Here is a 19,544-nt window from a genome sequence, read left to right as displayed (position 1 = left end):
TGGTTTTGATTCCTGCGCAACAAACAAATAAATAAATAAAGCCTTTTGGTTTTCTATAGTCTAGCATTTAGGGTTAATAGCAGGAAGGGAAAGTATGTGGTTTTTGAGGAATGGAGCATTATAAGGATTTAATTATGATATAAGGAGGGTCAGTACAGAATGATGTCTCTTGTTAGAAAAGATTTTCTGTGAAAGGTTTCTGGTCATTACAAATAATCATTCAATTCTAGCTGACTACCTGTCCTCTTTAATCCCAAATGTCAGCTTTAAGTGTTGATGTAAAGAGCTTAAACTGCCTTGTATATAATGTTGGGCAAAATTAAAACTATTCCACTTATCACAGGATAGCATAGGTGGTTTGGGGACCTCTACATTATGAATTCCACAGGATATAGAATTTGAATAATACAATGACAAGTCCTTCAAAGACTTGGCCCTTTTGTTCCTCTTACCCCTGCTTGAGCAGACCTCCGAGTATTTACCCCCATGTTATTTTGGGGGCCTGGGACAGGCACACTGAAAGCCGAGTTTCTGTCTTCAGGTTCAGAGCTCTCTGTTTTTGACTCTTCTAGCACAGGAACCTCAGAGCCAGGGGTCACCTCTACGTCTAGGCGGCCCCTCTCCAGTGGCTGCTCTCGTCGCCTTTTCCTCTTCTCTAAATTTTCAAACATGTGCATGATTGCTTCAACTTTTCTCTCTTCTCGAGACTGGGGAAAAGGGAGGGAGGATGGAGCATTAACCAAGGACTTCAGAAAACAAGAAAGTAGAACAAGAACACTGGTTGAAATCTAAAGAACACATCAACTTAGAAGAGAAAAACATCATGGAAACAATATATAGATAGAAATTCAGATGAATCAGTTTGACCAGGGTGAGAAGACACTTGACAACAGGCACTAAGCTGGATCAATAAGGGACAAAGAAATGTGTACGAGAATATTACCTTGATCCTCAAAGAAGTTTATAATACAATTACAAATTAAAGATATGTACACAAAAAATCAAAACCAAATGAATAACTTGCTTAAAAATAAAAAAAAATGTAATTGAAAGGTGATAGGCTGACTAGAGAACATACAAGTATTTTTTGGCTTGAAAGTATCTCTGCTTTAGAAAGGAGATGCCATAAGTTTACCACCAAAATGTAGAGAAAGTTTGCATGAAGGCAGTAGAAATAAAAAGAGATGATAAAGGCATACTTACCCTCCTGTTAGGGCCCAAGATTCCCTGCTCATCCACAGTCTCTTCTGTCTCCTCTTCCAGCTTCTCTTCAGGATTGTCTATGTCCTTTAAGATAAAGGCTAGCATTCAGCAGTATTCTTGAACAATGGACATAACAAGTAAAATTCTTTTTTAGTCTGAGAGTGACTAGAAACAACTTCCTATACTTTAATAAAAAAAGGTATTGGGCAGAGGACAATATAGTTCATAACACAATATATCTCATTCCCTAGGGTGGAACTTGGAAAACTGAAAGGTAGTAAGTAGAAAAACTGCAGATATTCATGATCCAATCTAGAGATCAAGGGCACTAAGCATTACAATGGGACTCTAGAGCTCTTATGAGGCAACCCAGACTCTGTTAATTTGGAAGTCACACCTGTTAACAACCAATTACTATCCTAAGAACAAGAGAAATTACCTCATTATCACTGGCTACAGTTACTCCTTCTGGAGCCTCCTCTGGCTGCTGGTTACTGCTTTCATCCAAAACATCATTCTGCTGTTCCATCTCTAGCTCCTTACGACGTGCTTTCCGCCGTCTTGTCTCTGCTCCAATGGATAGTAGGCTGAGAGGAGGTGGGGGCGGAGGATCTGCAGCAGCATTTGGATTCCGTCTCTGTATAGGGCAATTCCGATTCCCCTTGTGACATGCACAGTCCACTTTATAATTACTGCTCCAAAAAAACAAACACAAGTGCTCTCCTCAGTGTCCCTGAAAATCATTTACAGTACTGGTCCATTCTCTTGAAATATTGGTATAGCCTTCTCTTTTGGTAATCTCTGGACATGCAGTGCCACACAGACATTTTGGGAGGAACATCAAATAAATAAGTCTCAAAATCCTGTATTTAAATATATGGCTCCATGTGTGCAAAATCAGAAAATACTGTTAAAAACAACCCTTAGTCTTGCCATTCAAATGCACACTCTATGACACACTCATGCAGAGTTTTTAAGCTCTAATAGTTATAAATTGCACTGCCTTCAAAAAACTCTAGAAAATCATGTGAACTGATGATCAATGTGAAGTGAGCAGAATCAGAACACTATATACAGTAACAGAAATACTGAAAGACGGATCAACTATAAAGGACTAAACATCAGTAAATCAAGTTTCCAAGATAACATGGGACAAAACATGATGGAAAATGCTATTTGCAGCCAAAGAAATGATTAGAATCTGATTACAGATCAAAGCATGCCATCTTTCACTCTATGTTTTTTATTTTTATTTATTTATTTTAAGCCCTTATCTTCCTTCTTGGAATCAATACTATGTATTGGTTTGAAGGCAGAAGAGTGGTAAGGATTAGGCAATGGGGATTAAGTGACTTGCCTGGGGATTACACAGCTAGGAAGTGTCTAAGGCCAGACTTGAACCCAAGATCTCCCATCTCTGGCCCTGACTCTCAATCCACTGAGCCACCCAGCTACCCCCTGTAGTTTTTTTTTGCTTGTTTTTAAATTTTAAGTGTGATATGTGTCTTCAGTCATGAATACATTGCATGAAAGCATTGGTATGACCAATATCAAACTATTTACTACCTGCATTAGAGGGCGAGAATCTGAATTATAAAGTGTCAGAAAACAATGATCAAAACTTATTTCTACATATAATTTTAGACAAAAGTATAAATTAAAAAATAAATTGGGGCAGCTGGGTAGCTCAGTGGAGTGAGAGTCAGGCCTAGAGACAGGAGATCCTAGGTTCAAACCCGGCCTCAGCCACTTCCCAGCTGTGTGACCCTGGGCAAGTCACTTTACCCCCATAGCCCACCCTTACCAATCTTCCACCTATGAGACAATACACTGGAAGTACAAGGGTTTAAAAAAAATTTGCATTAAGACATTGGGAGCTATGTACACACTTATGCAAATTTCAGGGTTTTAATTAAGCATTCCCCATCCATTATGACAATCTGTTCTACTAGGCTGAAATTATCTAGTTATCTGAAATAATCAAGAAACATACACTTACAGGGAAGGAAGAGAGACCAAATGTTTGAGCAAGATTTGTTATTCAGTTTCAAGTAATTTATTTAGTGTTCACTATGTACAAGATACCAAAAAACAAAACAAAACAAAAAACAATCTTTGCCCTTAAAGAATATCATAAGAGTATATCCTAGTATATTTCTAATACGAGCAGTTGTATAATGCTAAAAATGTAAGCTCTTCGGTCACTAGTAAAATTTTGAAGGGACCTAGTATCCTGTATGGATCTTGTACAGATAAAGGCAAATTCTTGGTGAGACTCCCTTCTTACCTAGGGTAATCCATGTTAATTAAACCCCAGGAGCTTCTTTTAAGAAGTCTCTATTAATATCCCTCAAGTGTACTCCTCCCCCCTTTTTTCACTTAGCATATTTTTCCATGGTTACATTATTCATGATCCCCCCACCAGTCAACAAGAAGTTCCACTGGGTTAGCCTAATTCCATGTTATTCATATCTGCAGTAGAGTGATCTTTTAACCCCAAATTATAATCATATCCCCATTGTACCATGTGATTGATTATATATTTTTCTAATGCATTTCTGGTTCCACAGTTCTTTCACTAGGTGTGGATGGTGTTCTTTCTCATAAATTCCTCTAGATTATCTTGGGTCATTGCATTGCTGCTAGTAGAAAAGTTTATGACATTCGACTGTGCCATAATGTATCAGTCTCTGTGTACAATGTTCTCCTGGTTCTGCTCCTTTCAGTCTGCATCAATTCCTGGAAGTCTTTCCAGTTCACATGGAATTCCTCCAGTTCTTTATTCCTTTGAGCGTAATACTATTCCATCACCATCAGATACTACAATTTATTCATCCATTCCCCAATCAATGGACATTCTCTCATTTTCCAATTTTTTTTTTTGCTACCACAAAGAGTGCGAATATTTCTGTACAAGTTTTTCTCCTTATTATCTCTTGAGTATAAACCCAGCAATGGCATGGCTGGATCAAAGGGTAGACATTTTTTTAAAGCCCTTTGAGCATAGTTCCAAATTGCCCTCCAGAAAGGTTGGACCAATTCACAACTCCACCAGCAGTATGTTAGTGTTCCAATTTTGCCATGTCCCCTCCAACATTTATCACTTTTCTTTGCTACCATATCAGCCAGTCTGCTAGGGGTAGTTGTTTTAATTTGCATTTCTCTAATCAGGAGGGATTTACAACACTTTTTCATATGCTTGTTGATAGTTTTGATTTCATCATGTGAAAATTGCCTATTCATGTCCCCTGACCAGTTGTCAACTGCGGAATCAAGTATGCTTTTTTAGCACAAAAGAAACACCATCAAGTTTTGGGGTGGGAACCAGAAGACCTGAGGCTCAGATCCTAGCACTGCCATTGAATACTTATTCCTTTATGATCCTAGAGACATAACTTGATTTTTTCTGGACCTCATTTTCCTCAACTATAAAATGAGAGGGACTTGATTTTTAAGGCCCTTTTAAGTTCTACAACTATGTATGATTCTTGGTTTGTACTTTCTCTTTAGTAAAATAGTCATTTTTATCTCCTCTGAAAACCACTGGCAACATTATATCTTTTGATTTCCACTAGATAGCACAATTAACTGCATAGAAAATGCTTTTCAAAATTAAATATTATAAGAAAAGTCAACTACAAAGAAGGGGATCAAACAATATGGAACAGAATGAAATCAACAGATCTTCAACCATAAAAAGAAACAACTGTATTGGGAGAGGTTTCTGGAGGCCTTACCAGTTACTGTATTCATAATCAAAGGCAATGGTGACTTCTGCATCCTTGGTGATAGCAGAGGCTGCATAGATACACAGGTGGATCATTCCATCTGCAATCATGTGTCGGACCTTCAGAAACAAAGAATACAATCAAGTCATCAAAAACATCTTGGGACTCACTGTAAAAAGAAAAAGTAGCCCATATATGAATAATTCCCAAACTTTTAAGAACTCTTTAGTATCATTTTTTGGTTGATTGCAAGGTCTTCCTCAAAACTGGTGCAACAGCATTAAAAAAAAGTGACTACATCACACATGCACGGGCAAATATAACAACCCAAGTCTCAAGTTTGCTAATTTGTAAAGCAGACATAGTAACACTTAGGATACTTACCTTGAGTGTCCTGAGGAGCAAATGAGAGTATATAATGCCCTAGTTCAAACGTTAGCAAGCTATGTAAATGTCAGTTGCTATTAGGTATAACCTTATGCAGTATCAAAACACTTTTAATACATTCATTTGATTGTCATAACAATCTTCTGAGATTAGCAAGTTAGTTAACTTAAGGTTACATTCTTGATGAAATTATACAACTAGTAAAAGAAAGCCCAAACTGGTACGATAACTCAAATCTCCTGAGTCCTAGAGTAGTAGAGTGTTCTTTTAAATAATTGCACATGTTTTGAAAATATTTGAAATTAATGGAGACATGCTAGAGGTCACAAGACCATGCCTGGAAATGAATGCTCTAATCCTTAGAATCGCCACCATTATTATATTTATTCCAATCTCTACCATGGCACTAAATTGCTTTTGCATTAAGCATTTAGTCCCTCTTTACTTCAATCATCTGGTTGTAGGTCTATTGTGAATGCTGGTTAATGAATTCTATCCAGAAAGGTATAGCATACAACATCTTTTCTACATTGACAAATAACACAAGCCTGAGAAGTTGTGGCTAAATGATGTCTTTGAAGCCAGATCAACATTATCTACCATTTGGCTATCTTTCACAGTTAATAATTACCTATCTAGTCACTAACTAATATTCACCATTTTTCACCTTAGAAAATTCCACTTGCTGTTTCTATGTTTTCTCTCTAAAGTAAATTCAGTTTCTTTTTGTCAGGATAGAAACATCAGTGTTTGAGACGTCCTCAAGAAAGGCCACAAATATCAGTGTGAAACTTCCCCAAGAAAGGCCAAAAACACAATATCTCTATGGATGAGATCAGCAGGATAGTTCTGTAGTTTGTTCTGGATGGCTTATATTTCCATTAAAGGAAGAACAGCCTAATCCACTGAAATCTTACCTCTGCATTTGGGGTACAGGATCGCCTGATGAACCGAGCATCATTACCAAAAGTGCGGGCATCAACACACATCTCTACACCATTGAATTTGGAGTAGAACAGCACAAAGGGGTATGGTCTAGGGACACAATGAAAATTCTTGTAATTCTTAGCACAAATGCAAAGGCCACCCCATGACTCCAAATATGAAGCATATGCTGACACATCCTTTGTGATGCTCTAATTTAGGAAACATTGTACACTTGACTGCTTCTGGTTAATGAATAAAAATAAGCCCATAGCACTGTTTAACACATAGTATAGGCTTAATTAAGTATTTCTTAAAGGACAAGGCAAGGCACATCTGTTTCAAAAAGGAGTCATCATTTTATACAATCCAAGAATTTCCAGCTTTGTTTGCACTTCCCTATAAAAGGGCCTCAGCTTATACAAGCTAACCTTCTCCCAAAAGTGGCTATCTTATCATCTAGGAGGAATTTCCTTCTAGGAATATTGGTCAATCAAGGTTCTTTTTAGCCTTTGTTTTAGTTCAATGAAAGAAGCTCTTACTTTTTGAAGAAATGCCCATTGACCTCAAATTGCTGCCGTAACATGACTTTCCCTCGATACTCTATTATAAGGGTATCCAATGCCAAATCTCTTGCTGCCCTGAGGATCTTCCGGTGTTTTTGAACACGAGTAACTCTTCCCAGTTGGAGCTGAATAAAAATCAGAGAATAAATATTAGATATCAAAACAGGACAGACAGCAGTAACTTAGAAGAGACTTTAATATTTTTGGTGAAAATAAGGCCAGCAGAGAAAATGGCATCAAATAGCTTGAGTTTTCATCTATTCATTATATTACTTAGCCCAGGGAAGAGAAACTTTGAAAGAACTGCAATGACCTTGAAATAATTCCTGTTATTTTCTAGGGAATACCTCCATCTAGTGAAATGGTCAACCCCAAAAGGCAAAAGAGAAAATGAGAAATAAAAATATTTGGCTGATCTTTAATGAATTTACTTGCACTTCTACCTCCCTCCTTAAAAATGAATTACTTATCTTTTTAAAATAGACTTATCTATTATCCTTTCCTATTTTCTGCCTAATTGCTATCTCATCCTCATGATATGGGCTATTATATATATATATATATATATATATATATAGGCTATATAAGAGATCTTCTCTTAATTTTATAAAAACACATCCTCTAATGGGGTTTCCAGTTTGATAATAGCAAATGCCTAGCTTGGTATTTTAAGGCCAGTGACTAAGAGGGTAGAACCTGTCACAACTGGGACAGGGGAAAGAGAGGGAGAGAGAGCGAGAGAGAAAGGAAAAAAGTTGGAAAAAGAGGTAAAGAAGGAAAGAAAAAGAAAGAAAAGATTTTACTACATGTTGACTTCTCTGTCAGGGCCAGTACTGCGTCGTAGTTCTGCAGCCCTTCACCATTTTCTTAAAGAGACCCTATTCATGCTGATCCTTACCTGCATTTGGGAACCAATCACTGTATTATTACAGGCCAGTTCAGTCTTATTGATGGTGTCTAGGACAGCAGCTTTGCCCACAAATTCCTTACTGGAATTTAAATGCCGTTCAAGAAGATTTTGTACATCTGCACTGTACTGATTAGTGAAAGCTTCCTCATACTGATCAGTCCACAGCCGTATTCGATTCTCCCAGCCTTCAGTTGTATTCTCATCTAAAGCATGTGCCTCAGAGGGAGAATTCTGTCAAGAGTAAAGGTTGAGTAGCATCAAAGCAGAACAGTTCATAGAATGAAAAAACAAGACTGATTTTACCAAAGGATTAAAAAATAGTGTTTCCAATTGGCAGTATGGTTTGGATAGGAAATGGAATATCTAAGGGGCCTTGCATGAATCATATACTTCTCCAGGACTTGTTTCTTAGATTATGAGGAGCTTAAACTAGATTTAAACCCTAAGCTTTCTTCTTTCTAGCACTGCTTTTTTTTTAAACATCTAAACTGATGTTTTGGACTTCTATTATTTAAAACATTAGAGAGAGATGTGTTCTTCCCATAAGACTTACCATATTTTAAAAAAAAGGGAATCTTTAGAAAAGCTAATTATGGAATCTATAAACATAAAAAGAACCAGATGATGTTTATTTTCTTTTTTGATGAATGAATATATTTAGAATTATAAGGCAGTGTGGTTTAACAATAATTTAAGTACCCAAACTTTGACAGATGGGAGTAATAAAAATTATAGAATAGAAATTCTATATATTCTGATATTGGGACAAAAAAAAGATAATTTCATAATTTAATGATATAGTCTCAGCAGTACTAACATAAGTAATAATGGAAAATATATTTGTTTTAGTTTTCTTTTCTCACATATATTTATTAGTCACTTGCATAAATTAAATTCTTCTTTGTTTTCTAAACCTTAAATTCAAAATCTCTCTCCATATTCCAGACGAGTAAAATTGATTAATCGGTCCTTTAAAGCGTATTTTACCTGGGACCTAGAAGTGGATAATAAAGCCTACTTCTAAAGTTTATCAAACGGATGGCTAGTGAGTAGACAAGCTTAATACTATATACTGTTCCTATAACCGAGTTCACTGCTTCCCCTAAACCTAAGCAGCTCCAGAAGAACTGGAAGTGGAAGTAGTACTGGCTCTGAAAGGAACCGAGTCTGTTTAAGGAGTATCTTGTAAAAGTTAAAGAGTTGTGCAGAGCCCAGATGTGTGGCACACTCTAATTAGCTCTAAGCTGTCTCTCGCCTGGTGCTTATAGATCTAGCTATCCAGGATTTCTACAGGTTTTATATTCATTTCTCAAATTGCTACCTCTGGCTTCTGTAATCCAAAGTCATACTGCTGCTCTAGAGTATCACATAATTTTTTTTAAAAAATAAAACCCATTATCTTTTGCCTTAGAATCAATACTGTGTATTGGCCCAATGCAGAAGAGTGGTAAAGGGCTAGGTCCCTGATGGCAAACCTATGACACGCGCAGCCATTTTCGATGACATGCAGCCCCTGAATATTTCTAGATTTAAAAAGGAATTGAATGAGGGAATCACAATCACTTTTCAAAGCCAAAGTCTAACCAGAAACTCACCATTTCCTCAAGCCACAGACATAGATAGCAACAGAAACTAAAGTGAGAGGAAGGTCAGGTAAAGTCTAGGTCAGTACAAGGTCAATTCTTAAAGAATGCCTCTGAGGTATGAAAACTCTCAAACTACTCTGCTTGTAAGAGTGGGCTCTCCTTTGCATTCTACCTTGTACCATTGTTGAACCCCCCCTTATCCCTATTAAGACTTTAAAGCTTCATGAGGACAAAGGCTTTTTACCTTTAAATTCTTTGTGCCTAGCAGAGTCCCTGGCACATAGATAGTACTTAATAAATATTTGTTAAAAAGGAAAGATTCCATTAGTAGCAAAATTTCCTTATATTAAGCCCAAAATTCCTTTATGGAAAAACCACTCTAATTGTCTCATTCTCCATATGTAACTACATTGTTTCTGTTATTCATTCACCTGGAAAAATTAGTCTGTAGTTTTGAAGATCTTTTATTAGATTAAAAAAAGGAAGTACAACCTTACATTATATGGGTCTCCTAAAACCAATCTGGCAGGCTCTAAGTGTTACAAAAGAACAAGAGTAATTCCTATCAAAATCACAGCTTTCCTACAGATGAAATTCACTACTCTAACTGGTGATTAAATACCCCTTGATGTTAGGCTGGCCAAGAACTTCTGTATCAGCACACCAGGAAAACATTTACGCTTGATATTAAAGTCCATGGTAATGACAGAAAAGATTAGCTTTATTTTAGATTATTCCCTTACTCAAAAAAAAAAAAAAAAAAAAAAAAAAAAAAAAAAAAAAAAAGACCAAGTGTGAATTCAAAATCCTCTTGAGATGAAAGTCATTCACTATGGGAAAATATTTTGGACACTACAGAAAAAGCACAAAAATTAGATAGCAATCATATGACACGAATGGGTAGCAAATTTCAAAAATCCAAATACCAAGCAACATCAAGAAAAAAATGAATCAACCAAAAATCAATGTAAAAAAACAAAAACAAAACCCACAATCAAGTATGTAACATCATTAGGGAAGATGACCACTCACCTTCATCCGCAAGGACTTCCGGGATCCTTCTCGAAATGCCTATTGAAAAGAAAATAAACAAAAAATTCAAAAACAGAACAAAACTTGGTATCAAGAATAAAGGAGGGGCAGCTGGATAGCTCAGTGGATTGAGAGTCAAGCCTAGAGACGGGAGGTCCTAGGTTCAAATCCGGCCTCAGACACTTCCCAGCTGTGTGACCCTGGGCAAGTCACTTGACCCCCATTGCCCACCCTCACCACTCTCCTACCTATGAGCCAATACACAAAAGTAAAGGGTTTGGGGGAAAAAAAAAAAAGAATAAAGGAGTACTTATGTAAGAGGCCTAACATTAAAGTAACAGCAAGTTTCTTAGCTTATTCCCCTATGGGTACAAATAAAAAGAAAATTTATTGAATACTAGACATTAGGAAAGAGGTTAAAATGGCAGAAACCAATTTCTAATGATCTTTTATTCTCAGGATAGGGATATCACTGGTAAAACATGCACCACTTAGTTCAAAATTTGCCCACATCAAAAGCAAAATATACTAAATATCTTATACGGAACATTTTGATTTCCTATGCTTTTGAAATCAGAAAAAAAACAATTCCTTTAAATGAAGGGCAAAAGACAAATTAAATTGTCTTTTCTAACACCAAAGCTGCTTTGATGGGAAAAGTTTAAAACTATATAACACATTTCCCATGGAAATGGTGGGGATATGGGAAGGTGACCTTGACACAGAGAAGTATTTTATTATCAATGAGAAGTTCTTTATATGGGAAGATTAAAAAAAAAAAAGATACATTTGTACTGTAGGGAGGGATATGGATCCTAGTGAGCCCTGATGTAAGAGCTACAAGTTTAGTTAATAAAGAAAATAGGAAATCATTCTTTAATACCAGTTTGGACAGAGATCTTATACACAGGGATAAGACAGGTCAAATCAACAGTGGAGATGTGGCAGAATTGACAGTTTGTTCAAAAGAATATCAATGATTTCTCTTTCTTTCACCCAAGCCTACTTCAGGTCTCTCAATTTTGTCATACCTTAATCTTTTTCGTCTTTGGTGCTGTACGACCTTTTTCTGGACTCTTTTTCCTTTTCTTAGGTTTAGCTCTTCGGACCCGGTTAACGGTCAAGGTGATACTTGTAGGTGTGTGCTGTGTTGCTGTGTACAGCACAGTGGAGGGAGATAGCTCTTCATCCCAGCTCTCAGTTGCACTGCTGTCCCCACCTAAAAATAGAAAGGTGCTCTCATTTACTATCCAGAGTATACCCAGCCCCTTCAGGCCTCAATGACACTCAGATGAATGGGGAATCCATATTTCCCCTTCTATCCAACCAACATTGTACTGACAACACCAAACTTAAGCATCTTCACTGACTGTGTCTAGTTAGTAATGGGAGGGAAACTACAGCCAGGGAACCCTAAACAAACTAATGAAAGATGACAGTCTAACAAGGATTTAATTCCCAACCCCCAAAACTAGGGACCATTTTGGTTCATTAGAACACCCTTCAAAGGCAGCTTCACAAATCACCAAATATTGAGGGGGAAGACTATTTAGTCCACACCACACTTACCTGATACGTTGTCCTGTTTCCTCCGATGAAGTCTAATAACCTTCCCCCTGCTCATTCCCCTACAAAGGGAGAAAACTTGTAGTTCATCCTCTTGAGTGAAGAACACTGCAGTATATATCACTGCAGTTTCTGGGCATGCACTACCCACCCCCTCTCAGCCCTCCCACATACCAAATGTTTCTAGGACTTAAAATTTTCACATAAAACATACTCTCTTTCACATTCTTTGTTTTTACTGATTCCCACCTAGTATAGAGAATGGGAGCTAACTTGAAGGAACCATTTGCATCCTGAACATAAAGAACATTTGAGTCTACTCTCCACATATACACACCCAAAAAACACACTCCAATTCCAATATGCCAAGTTTGAATCTAGGGAGAATGTGAACCTACCTGCACTTGTCACATTTAAGAAGAAAGCCATCCTGAGAAAGTCCACAATGACACCAGGTAGGAATAGATTCCCCTTCAGAGCTCTCACTGTCTCCAGAATTTTCCTCATCAGGTGAGTGGAGGCCATTCAACTCTGCATGAGGGATGATGGTCTGGACAGGGGGAGAAGCAGGGGGGGTCGGAGGAGGAGGGGCTCCATAATTATGATCCTGAAAATAAGATTTTTTGAATCAATAGTGTTCCAAACACTGGCCCTCTCCTCTCAAAATATTTCACACATTCAAATGAAGAATAAATAGTACTCTCAAATTTGTTTCAATCAAGAAAGTTAAAATACAAAATGCTAAAGTCAACAGGTAACAAAATAAGAGGATATAGGACTAAGATCTAACCAGTAGCAGGGAAGTATGATAGGGGCAGCTGCATCATGCTAATAAATATTTAAATAAAGTCATAAGGCACAAAAATGGAGAAGACAGAGTAGTCATGGTAGTAAAAATGAATATGCCTATACTCACAGCATATGGTAGTCCTCGGTACCCATGCCTCTGAGCGGTCCCATAGTTATGGGTGGAATACACGTTCTTCTCACAAACTGCTGGACTAGCCTCCACAGATTCAGGACTGTAGAAAGGTGAAAATCAAGGCATGATAGCATAATAACTAACTCTACCCAATTAATTAATATTCCACTTCCCACTCTAACCCCTCCTCTTTCCACAACCACCAGCCCCTAGAATAGGAGAAAGAACTTAGTGAAACAAAGTAATCTGATTAACATAACCAAGCCTATAAATAATAGTGGGAGTGTTATTAACTGTGTGATGTGTGTGACATGAAGCCAGTACAGGCAGATGTCTGAAGGCAGGCACCTGGGATACAAGGTGTCCCTAATGACAAACATAAACGTACCAGCTGAGCGGGGAGTTTCCCCTAGAGAAGCCACTCTGGGCTGGTTTAGACTCAGAACTATTCTTCTTAATTGGATCTCTTAATACTTCCATGAAACCTCACATGACATTTGCAGTGAGTGAGATGATGAAAGTGCCTTCTGCACTGCCCCAGGGGCCAGGCCCTCTTCCATTCACTACCAAGACAGGATACCCTGAAGAAAGTACAGGTAAAAACAATGGCATCTTATATTTATAGCACCTCTTATCTTGAAGAACCCCCAAACACCTTTCAAAAATACGTAAGAGTAATAATTTCTCAACCATTAGTAGTGCAACCATAGTAAGGGTACAAATACTTAACAGCTGCATGGTAAGCCTATAAAACTTTTCATAATAATCAAAATACTGTACTTGTAATTTGAAGTAGTCTGGGGGTAATTACCCAATTTGGCCAGGAAACCAGGATAACATCCTCTCCTTTAAGAAAGTTATTTGGGAACTTTAGTAAACAGTCTTAGAATTTCTTGTTCAATGTCTTATGAAAGATGTTACTCCTAAACACATACCAGTTCCTCTTGCTCATGCGAACTCAGGTTTCAAATCAGTAGCATACAGTAAAACCACAAGTCACAACTTAAGTTTAGGAAGAACTTAATTCTAAATGAAATTAAATGAAAACCAGAAGTTTACTTTAGCATTTATGATAGAGAATAGGCACAGGTGGCAATAGTTAAAGCTCAAGGCACTTTTGTTACAGAAGAAAAAAGCATTTAAACTCTAACCATTCTCTGGTTAGGTCTTTGGAATTAAGAGTTAAGAAAGAATAAGATTTTGGTATTACTATGCACAACAATAGTGTGCCTATAATTAATAAGTTAACTAGAGGAGCAATGAAGTAATAAATTTCACAAACAAAACACATAAGGCAAGAATAGCTTAACTTTAAGATGCAAATTTTTGGGAGAGCTAGAACTGCACAGTAGTGTATACTATTGATTTAAAGTGATAGTGCAGGGTTAGGGACTTTTTTGGCCAATTTGAGACATAACATACTATAGCTTAAAAAAAAAATATATATATATATATATATAATATGAAAGCCTTAAAAGCTGTTGACTGAGAAGGAAGGTCTGTAATTCAATGCAAGGAGACATCAGATAAAAAGTGAGGGATAAAATAAAGTTATGAGGTATATATCCAACTCACCCAATTTTATGCTCCGAAACTGTGAGAAGAGACCTTATTAATAACAGCAAAGGATAATTTCTGGGTGAAAAAGAACTTAAGACATAGGAAAGGATTCTCTGTTAGTGAAGGGCATGCATTTCATTACTGAGTATGTCTGCAAGGAGCTGGGGGATACACCAATAATGCAGGTCAGTAGTCTTAAGGAAAAGAGTGATTTAGACATGGCTCATTGAGAAGCAATTAACTATCAGGAAACAAGTGGAATTAGTATTAAACCCAACAACTAAGGTGAAACCAAAATGTAAGATATGAATGAAGAGAAATTAGATAGAATTTTTTTCTTTTTATGGACAGTCAGAAAAAGGTATATTTTATAAAAAGTTAAATGGCATTTACTAAATACAAATACACCATAGTGCTAACACAGCTCATAAAATTATTTCCCCCCCATTGAACATATGGAATGAAATACAACAATTATCTATCAGAAAATGGGTTGGAGGGAAGGGGAGGTAGCGTGAAAGAAAAAAATGCATGGAATAAAAGATGCCCAAGGAGATGTAACTTCGTTGGTTGTATCTCACCCATCTCCAAAACAGGCTAAATATGAACGTATACACTTCATGAATGAGTCTAGGGGACAAAAATAAAATGTACATAGTGGGAGTTAATAGACAATCCCACTGGGCAACAGCTACTAGAAAAAAGAATAATATCTAATATATCACTATTGCATGCTCAATACCAAGGTTTAAGTAGTTATCTTGCAACTTCAATTTCAACTGGTCAAGTATAATATCTAAATTTATTCTGACAATTAAGACAACCACAGGTTTTTATCCAAGACATTCCTTGAAAGGTGGTCTTATGCCACCCATATTTTAAAATATGGATTAAACAGAAATTTAGGCCACAAAGATATTTTATTGCCCAGTCACTATGATTTAGAGGTTGATACAATTCCCTTAAATATGTTACATAAATACGAGCCTTAGCCTTTCCTTTGCCAAATCCCCCAAAAGTATTACAGGCCATATCTGGAATTCATGCTTACCAAAACAACAACAACAACAAAAAAACACTTTATTTTTCTCATCCTTCCCTAAAACAGTGGTTTTTAATATGCACCCACCTGTTCAGGCCTTGTTATTTAAAGCCCGGCTTTGAGAACATTTGAAATTCTCTGCTATTGCAGAAGATCAGATCAGAAATCCAAGAGAGCTTTCTTTACATCCATCAGATCACAGATCTAGAGTTGGAAGGGACCCCAGAGGCCATCCAATCCAACTACTTCATCATTTTATGATGAGGAAACTGAGGCTCAGGAAGGATTAAGTGACTTGCTCAAAGTCACTCAGGTGAGAAGGGCCAGCAGAGAGATTTTATTCTGACCCCTTTACTCCAGTTTCAAGGTTCTCTGCACTGTAACATCCTGCCTCCAGAGCAATGAATCCATGGGTTCGTGACAAGTTTTCCACATCATCACATTTCTGTTGCAGAGTTTAAATTCCAAGAAGTAGGATTTAGGTGTTTTACTTAATTCTGTACAACATGCTAGTTACACTAGGACTTAAATTTTAGGCAATGCCTAGGGAATGCCATGGGCACCAATGATCCTTAATAAAGATGAATTAGTCAAGTGATTCAATGCTAATATGTATATTTTGTCGAGACAAAATTTCCACTTATTCTGTAAAGAAAATTGAATAGAATAGTTTGTGATTAGTTGCTACCATGGTAACAATTATACTAGGAAGTTATAATGGTTAGGTTTCTGTTCATCCTAGGAGTGTGTTTGGAGATAATAGAAGTATTTAATCTGTAACCTATCTTGATTACAGTGGCCTATTTACAGAGACTAAAGTATTAAAGAGGGATGTGTATGGACTCCTAACAATACAAGTAGTTCCAGCTTCTTTCCAAATGTCTGGACAACAGTAAATTATGATGATATCAATTCCATAACAATTCAAGAAATATTTCTTAAGTACTTTTTACATGTGAAGCCTTCCTTGTTTAAATGTTATCTAATTTCCACATTCATTTTCACAATTGTCAAAACTGAGTTAAGAAGAGAGCCTCAAAGAGATGTTAGTTAAGCACAGGTATCCATACTAAGAGGGAGAATTTCAGGTAGCTGTCACTTAAGACCATCAAGCAGTAATATGCCAACAAAAGCATGGACTAGGCTCCCAGAATGTTTTGCTGAGCTGACAACTTAGAAAAACTTATAGGGGTAGGTTTTACCTCAGAAATAAACTAGTCATATTTTGTGGTCAGCAAAAAAACATCATATATTTGTGGTCAGTTCTATCTCATAGGAATAATGGTAGAACTCAACTAAGAATTAAATGTCTATGGCTTTAGAGATCCAAATAGCATTCTTTGTTGAAGCTCCTCACAAATGCTAATGACATCAGCACTTAGATTTAGATGGGGGTGGAGAGAGGCAGATTATTTGCTAGGTAGACACCAACTAAATACTTTCTATCATTGCTGCTTATCATGCAATTAGAAGATCAAGTATAAAAAGGTGCTTTAAAACTCCATCCTCCATCATGGGGATAAAGACCTCCTGAAATTGGAAATCTTGGCAAAAAGAATAAATAAAATCCTTTGACTATGTCTGAAAATGAGTCTTTGGGATGAACCCACCCCTTTCCCAACCCAATTCTCTTTCCATTCCTTAGATATAGAGAAGTAGTCCCCAAATTACATTTCTTTCAAACCAAGGTAAACTTACAGTCAAGGAAGCTTTCTTTTAAGTACCCCACCAATGGAATTTGTTATGTAGATTGGCTGAACCAGAGAGTATAGAGAAGTTTAAATAATACATATGAAATGTTCTTAGCTTTAAGAAAGAAAACTACTATTAGCTGATGAAGGTACAGAATAGTCAAAATTTAATACATTCAAACCACTAGACTGCTCCCCATCCATAATCTAATTCCTTGTACTGTTCTGGAACAGACCTGGGTTCTAGGTATGAAAGAATCCTTCAGTTCTTGTTTGTCTGTTTTTTGTTGTTTTTTTTTTTTACTGGTCTGTTGCAAAATGGTATAGCCAGAATGCTACTTTGTCTATAAACACAGAGACTTTCACTTCCTTTCCAAAAGTAAGCAGTTGGATTAAGGGCAGAAAAAAAGAAAAGAGGGGAATCTATGAATACAGGAGAAACTAGAGTAACTCAAGAAAGCAGGGGAGGGGCAAAAGAAGGTTATAAAAGGAAAGGTGGGTGGATTTATAACATAGAAAGTTGTGTAATGAAGGCCTACCTTCATATTCATTTGGCAATTAAATTCTTCATGGATTGACAGTCTATTTTAGGGACTGGGCTTTTGGTTTTCGACAAACTCTGTGAATTCCTAAAGTGGCTCACAGCTGAAAAAAAGTTTGGTACCACTGATTTTGAAGGTCCTCTTTCCAGTAGATGGTTATAAAGAACAAATAGATGATATGGCTGTCCTGTTTTCTTTCCCAGATGTCAGAAGTTGCAAGTAACCTGCCATAGATAGTTCTCAATAGGGTCAGTCCCTTTACCCTAAGATGATGGGGAATAGAGGTTTGAAGTCTTCAAGATAAATCAGAAAAAGGAAAGTAGTCTATCCCCCCCCAACCAGAATAGAATTAAATAATCAGTAACTCTAAAAGGCAGGGTGGCACATCTGCTTTATTCCAACCTATACCAAAAAGAAATCAGAATGAAATAATTCTTTTGCAAATTGGGTCGTGCTAATTATTTATTTAGTCTCTACTCCTACATCAGGAAAAATACATTTTCTCTCCCTTCTAATTGCCTTTCCTTTTAGCCCCTGTAGACATTCATAATTCCAATGAAGTAGATTTACTTTAGAAAATCCAAGACCCTAAGAATCTAAGCCTTACAGGTACCCTCCAAATTTCCAAAAAATGGGGAAGTAGCACTTACTCTGAACCAGCAGCCATATCTGAGTAGGATGTATCTGGTGTGGTGACTCCCAGAGGAACGGCAATGCTCATGACGTCCAACACAGCAGTAGGTGGAAATCACGGGATCCAATTAATGGAGACTGGCCACTCTGAGAGCGGGGCTGAGCCGCAAAGCCTCGACCAACATGTCAGGGACATGAGGAATTCTGTGACAGAAGGCAGGATATTTCATGAATATTTCAGTTTTTAATTAGCATAATAATTTTTAAGAAACTAACTGTAGCATATTCCTTCTATCCTTACCCTTTTTTTCAAATTAAGAGATACTAGGGGCTTTGTGAATGTTTCAAGGGGGTACACAACAACCAAGAATCTTTCTTTTCTTCTTAAAAGACTTCTACCTAGAAGGAGAGTGCCTACTCAACCATTTGGCTTATTCCCAAGCTGATTTTCTAATCACTTTCCAAACTCTATAGCTGTCCATGGTCAGACTTACAAGTTTTTATAAGCAGCCTTTTGTGATTGCTAGAAGAAACATCACAACTTCACTTAACTCCCTAATGGCTTATTGTCTTCATTCAACTTTTTATCTTAGTTACAATTAAATTCAGTTTTTGCTCACAACCAATAATGTCAGATTTTTCCTGTCAGTGTTAATTAACACAAACCAATCTGCGTATACTTTGAATCTGATTGGAAACAGCTGTTGTTTCTTATGATTTTCTTTCTCACAGACTTCTATAATTCTCACAATTCTACTTTAATGATTCCCTGAAAGGGCAGAGGATTAATAGACTCAACTGCTAGATCTTCTGGATAACCAATATTGCTAGATTTGAATAAAGAGATCACAAAACAGCACTTTTATGATAAAGGAAAAAATAGCAATTTCAAAATGAAAAAGTAATCAACACATATTAAGACAAAGAAGAAATGGAGAATGGCTGGAATGAAATGATTCCCAAACTACTGGAATCTAAGAGCAAATGAAGAAATAAATCTATTAAACTGCTGAAATAAAAAGGGCATGATATGAAACATGTTTAAAGAATTTACAAAATTTAGTTTAAAGAATTAAGAAAAAAGGGGGCTAAAGTGTACTAGATACTGACTATGAAAAGAACTGATTAGGTCTAAAAACACAAGTTTCTCAGAATACAAAAAATACTTGCATGACAGTAAGTTCAACATGAATAAGATCAAAGGTTCATAATAAGACAAATAGATGTAGAGAAAGGGAATCCATGCAAAAAT

General features: G+C 36.7%; 1 protein-coding gene across 2 annotated transcripts in view; it reads right to left on the bottom strand.

The window, feature by feature from the left end:
• SETD5 (SET domain containing 5) overlaps positions 1 to 18,487 on the bottom strand; it is a 47,234-nt gene extending 28,747 nt beyond the window's left edge. The window contains exons 1-13 of one of the 2 annotated variants that reach the window (XM_044663728.1): positions 18,310 to 18,487; positions 12,819 to 12,924; positions 12,301 to 12,509; positions 11,906 to 11,964; positions 11,368 to 11,555; positions 10,337 to 10,375; positions 7,707 to 7,949; positions 6,785 to 6,933; positions 6,236 to 6,353; positions 4,941 to 5,050; positions 1,643 to 1,895; positions 1,204 to 1,287; positions 453 to 707 (exon numbers count right to left, since the gene is read on the bottom strand). In XM_044663728.1, coding sequence (XP_044519663.1) covers positions 453 to 707; positions 1,204 to 1,287; positions 1,643 to 1,895; positions 4,941 to 5,050; positions 6,236 to 6,353; positions 6,785 to 6,933; positions 7,707 to 7,949; positions 10,337 to 10,375; positions 11,368 to 11,555; positions 11,906 to 11,964; positions 12,301 to 12,509; positions 12,819 to 12,924; positions 18,310 to 18,380 — 1,884 coding nt within the window. In that variant the 5' untranslated portion in view covers positions 18,381 to 18,487. The remainder of the gene's footprint in view (positions 1 to 452; positions 708 to 1,203; positions 1,288 to 1,642; positions 1,896 to 4,940; positions 5,051 to 6,235; positions 6,354 to 6,784; positions 6,934 to 7,706; positions 7,950 to 10,336; positions 10,376 to 11,367; positions 11,556 to 11,905; positions 11,965 to 12,300; positions 12,510 to 12,818; positions 12,925 to 18,309) is intronic. The other variant, XM_044663813.1, reaches the window with a different exon arrangement.
• Positions 18,488 to 19,544: the final 1,057 nt, after the last annotated feature.

Source organism: Gracilinanus agilis, chromosome 1 (genome assembly GCF_016433145.1).
Source record: "Gracilinanus agilis isolate LMUSP501 chromosome 1, AgileGrace, whole genome shotgun sequence".
Lineage (NCBI taxonomy): Eukaryota > Metazoa > Chordata > Mammalia > Didelphimorphia > Didelphidae > Gracilinanus > Gracilinanus agilis.
Note: the sequence above shows the minus strand (reverse complement) of the source record. Positions and strands in the feature narration are given on the sequence as shown.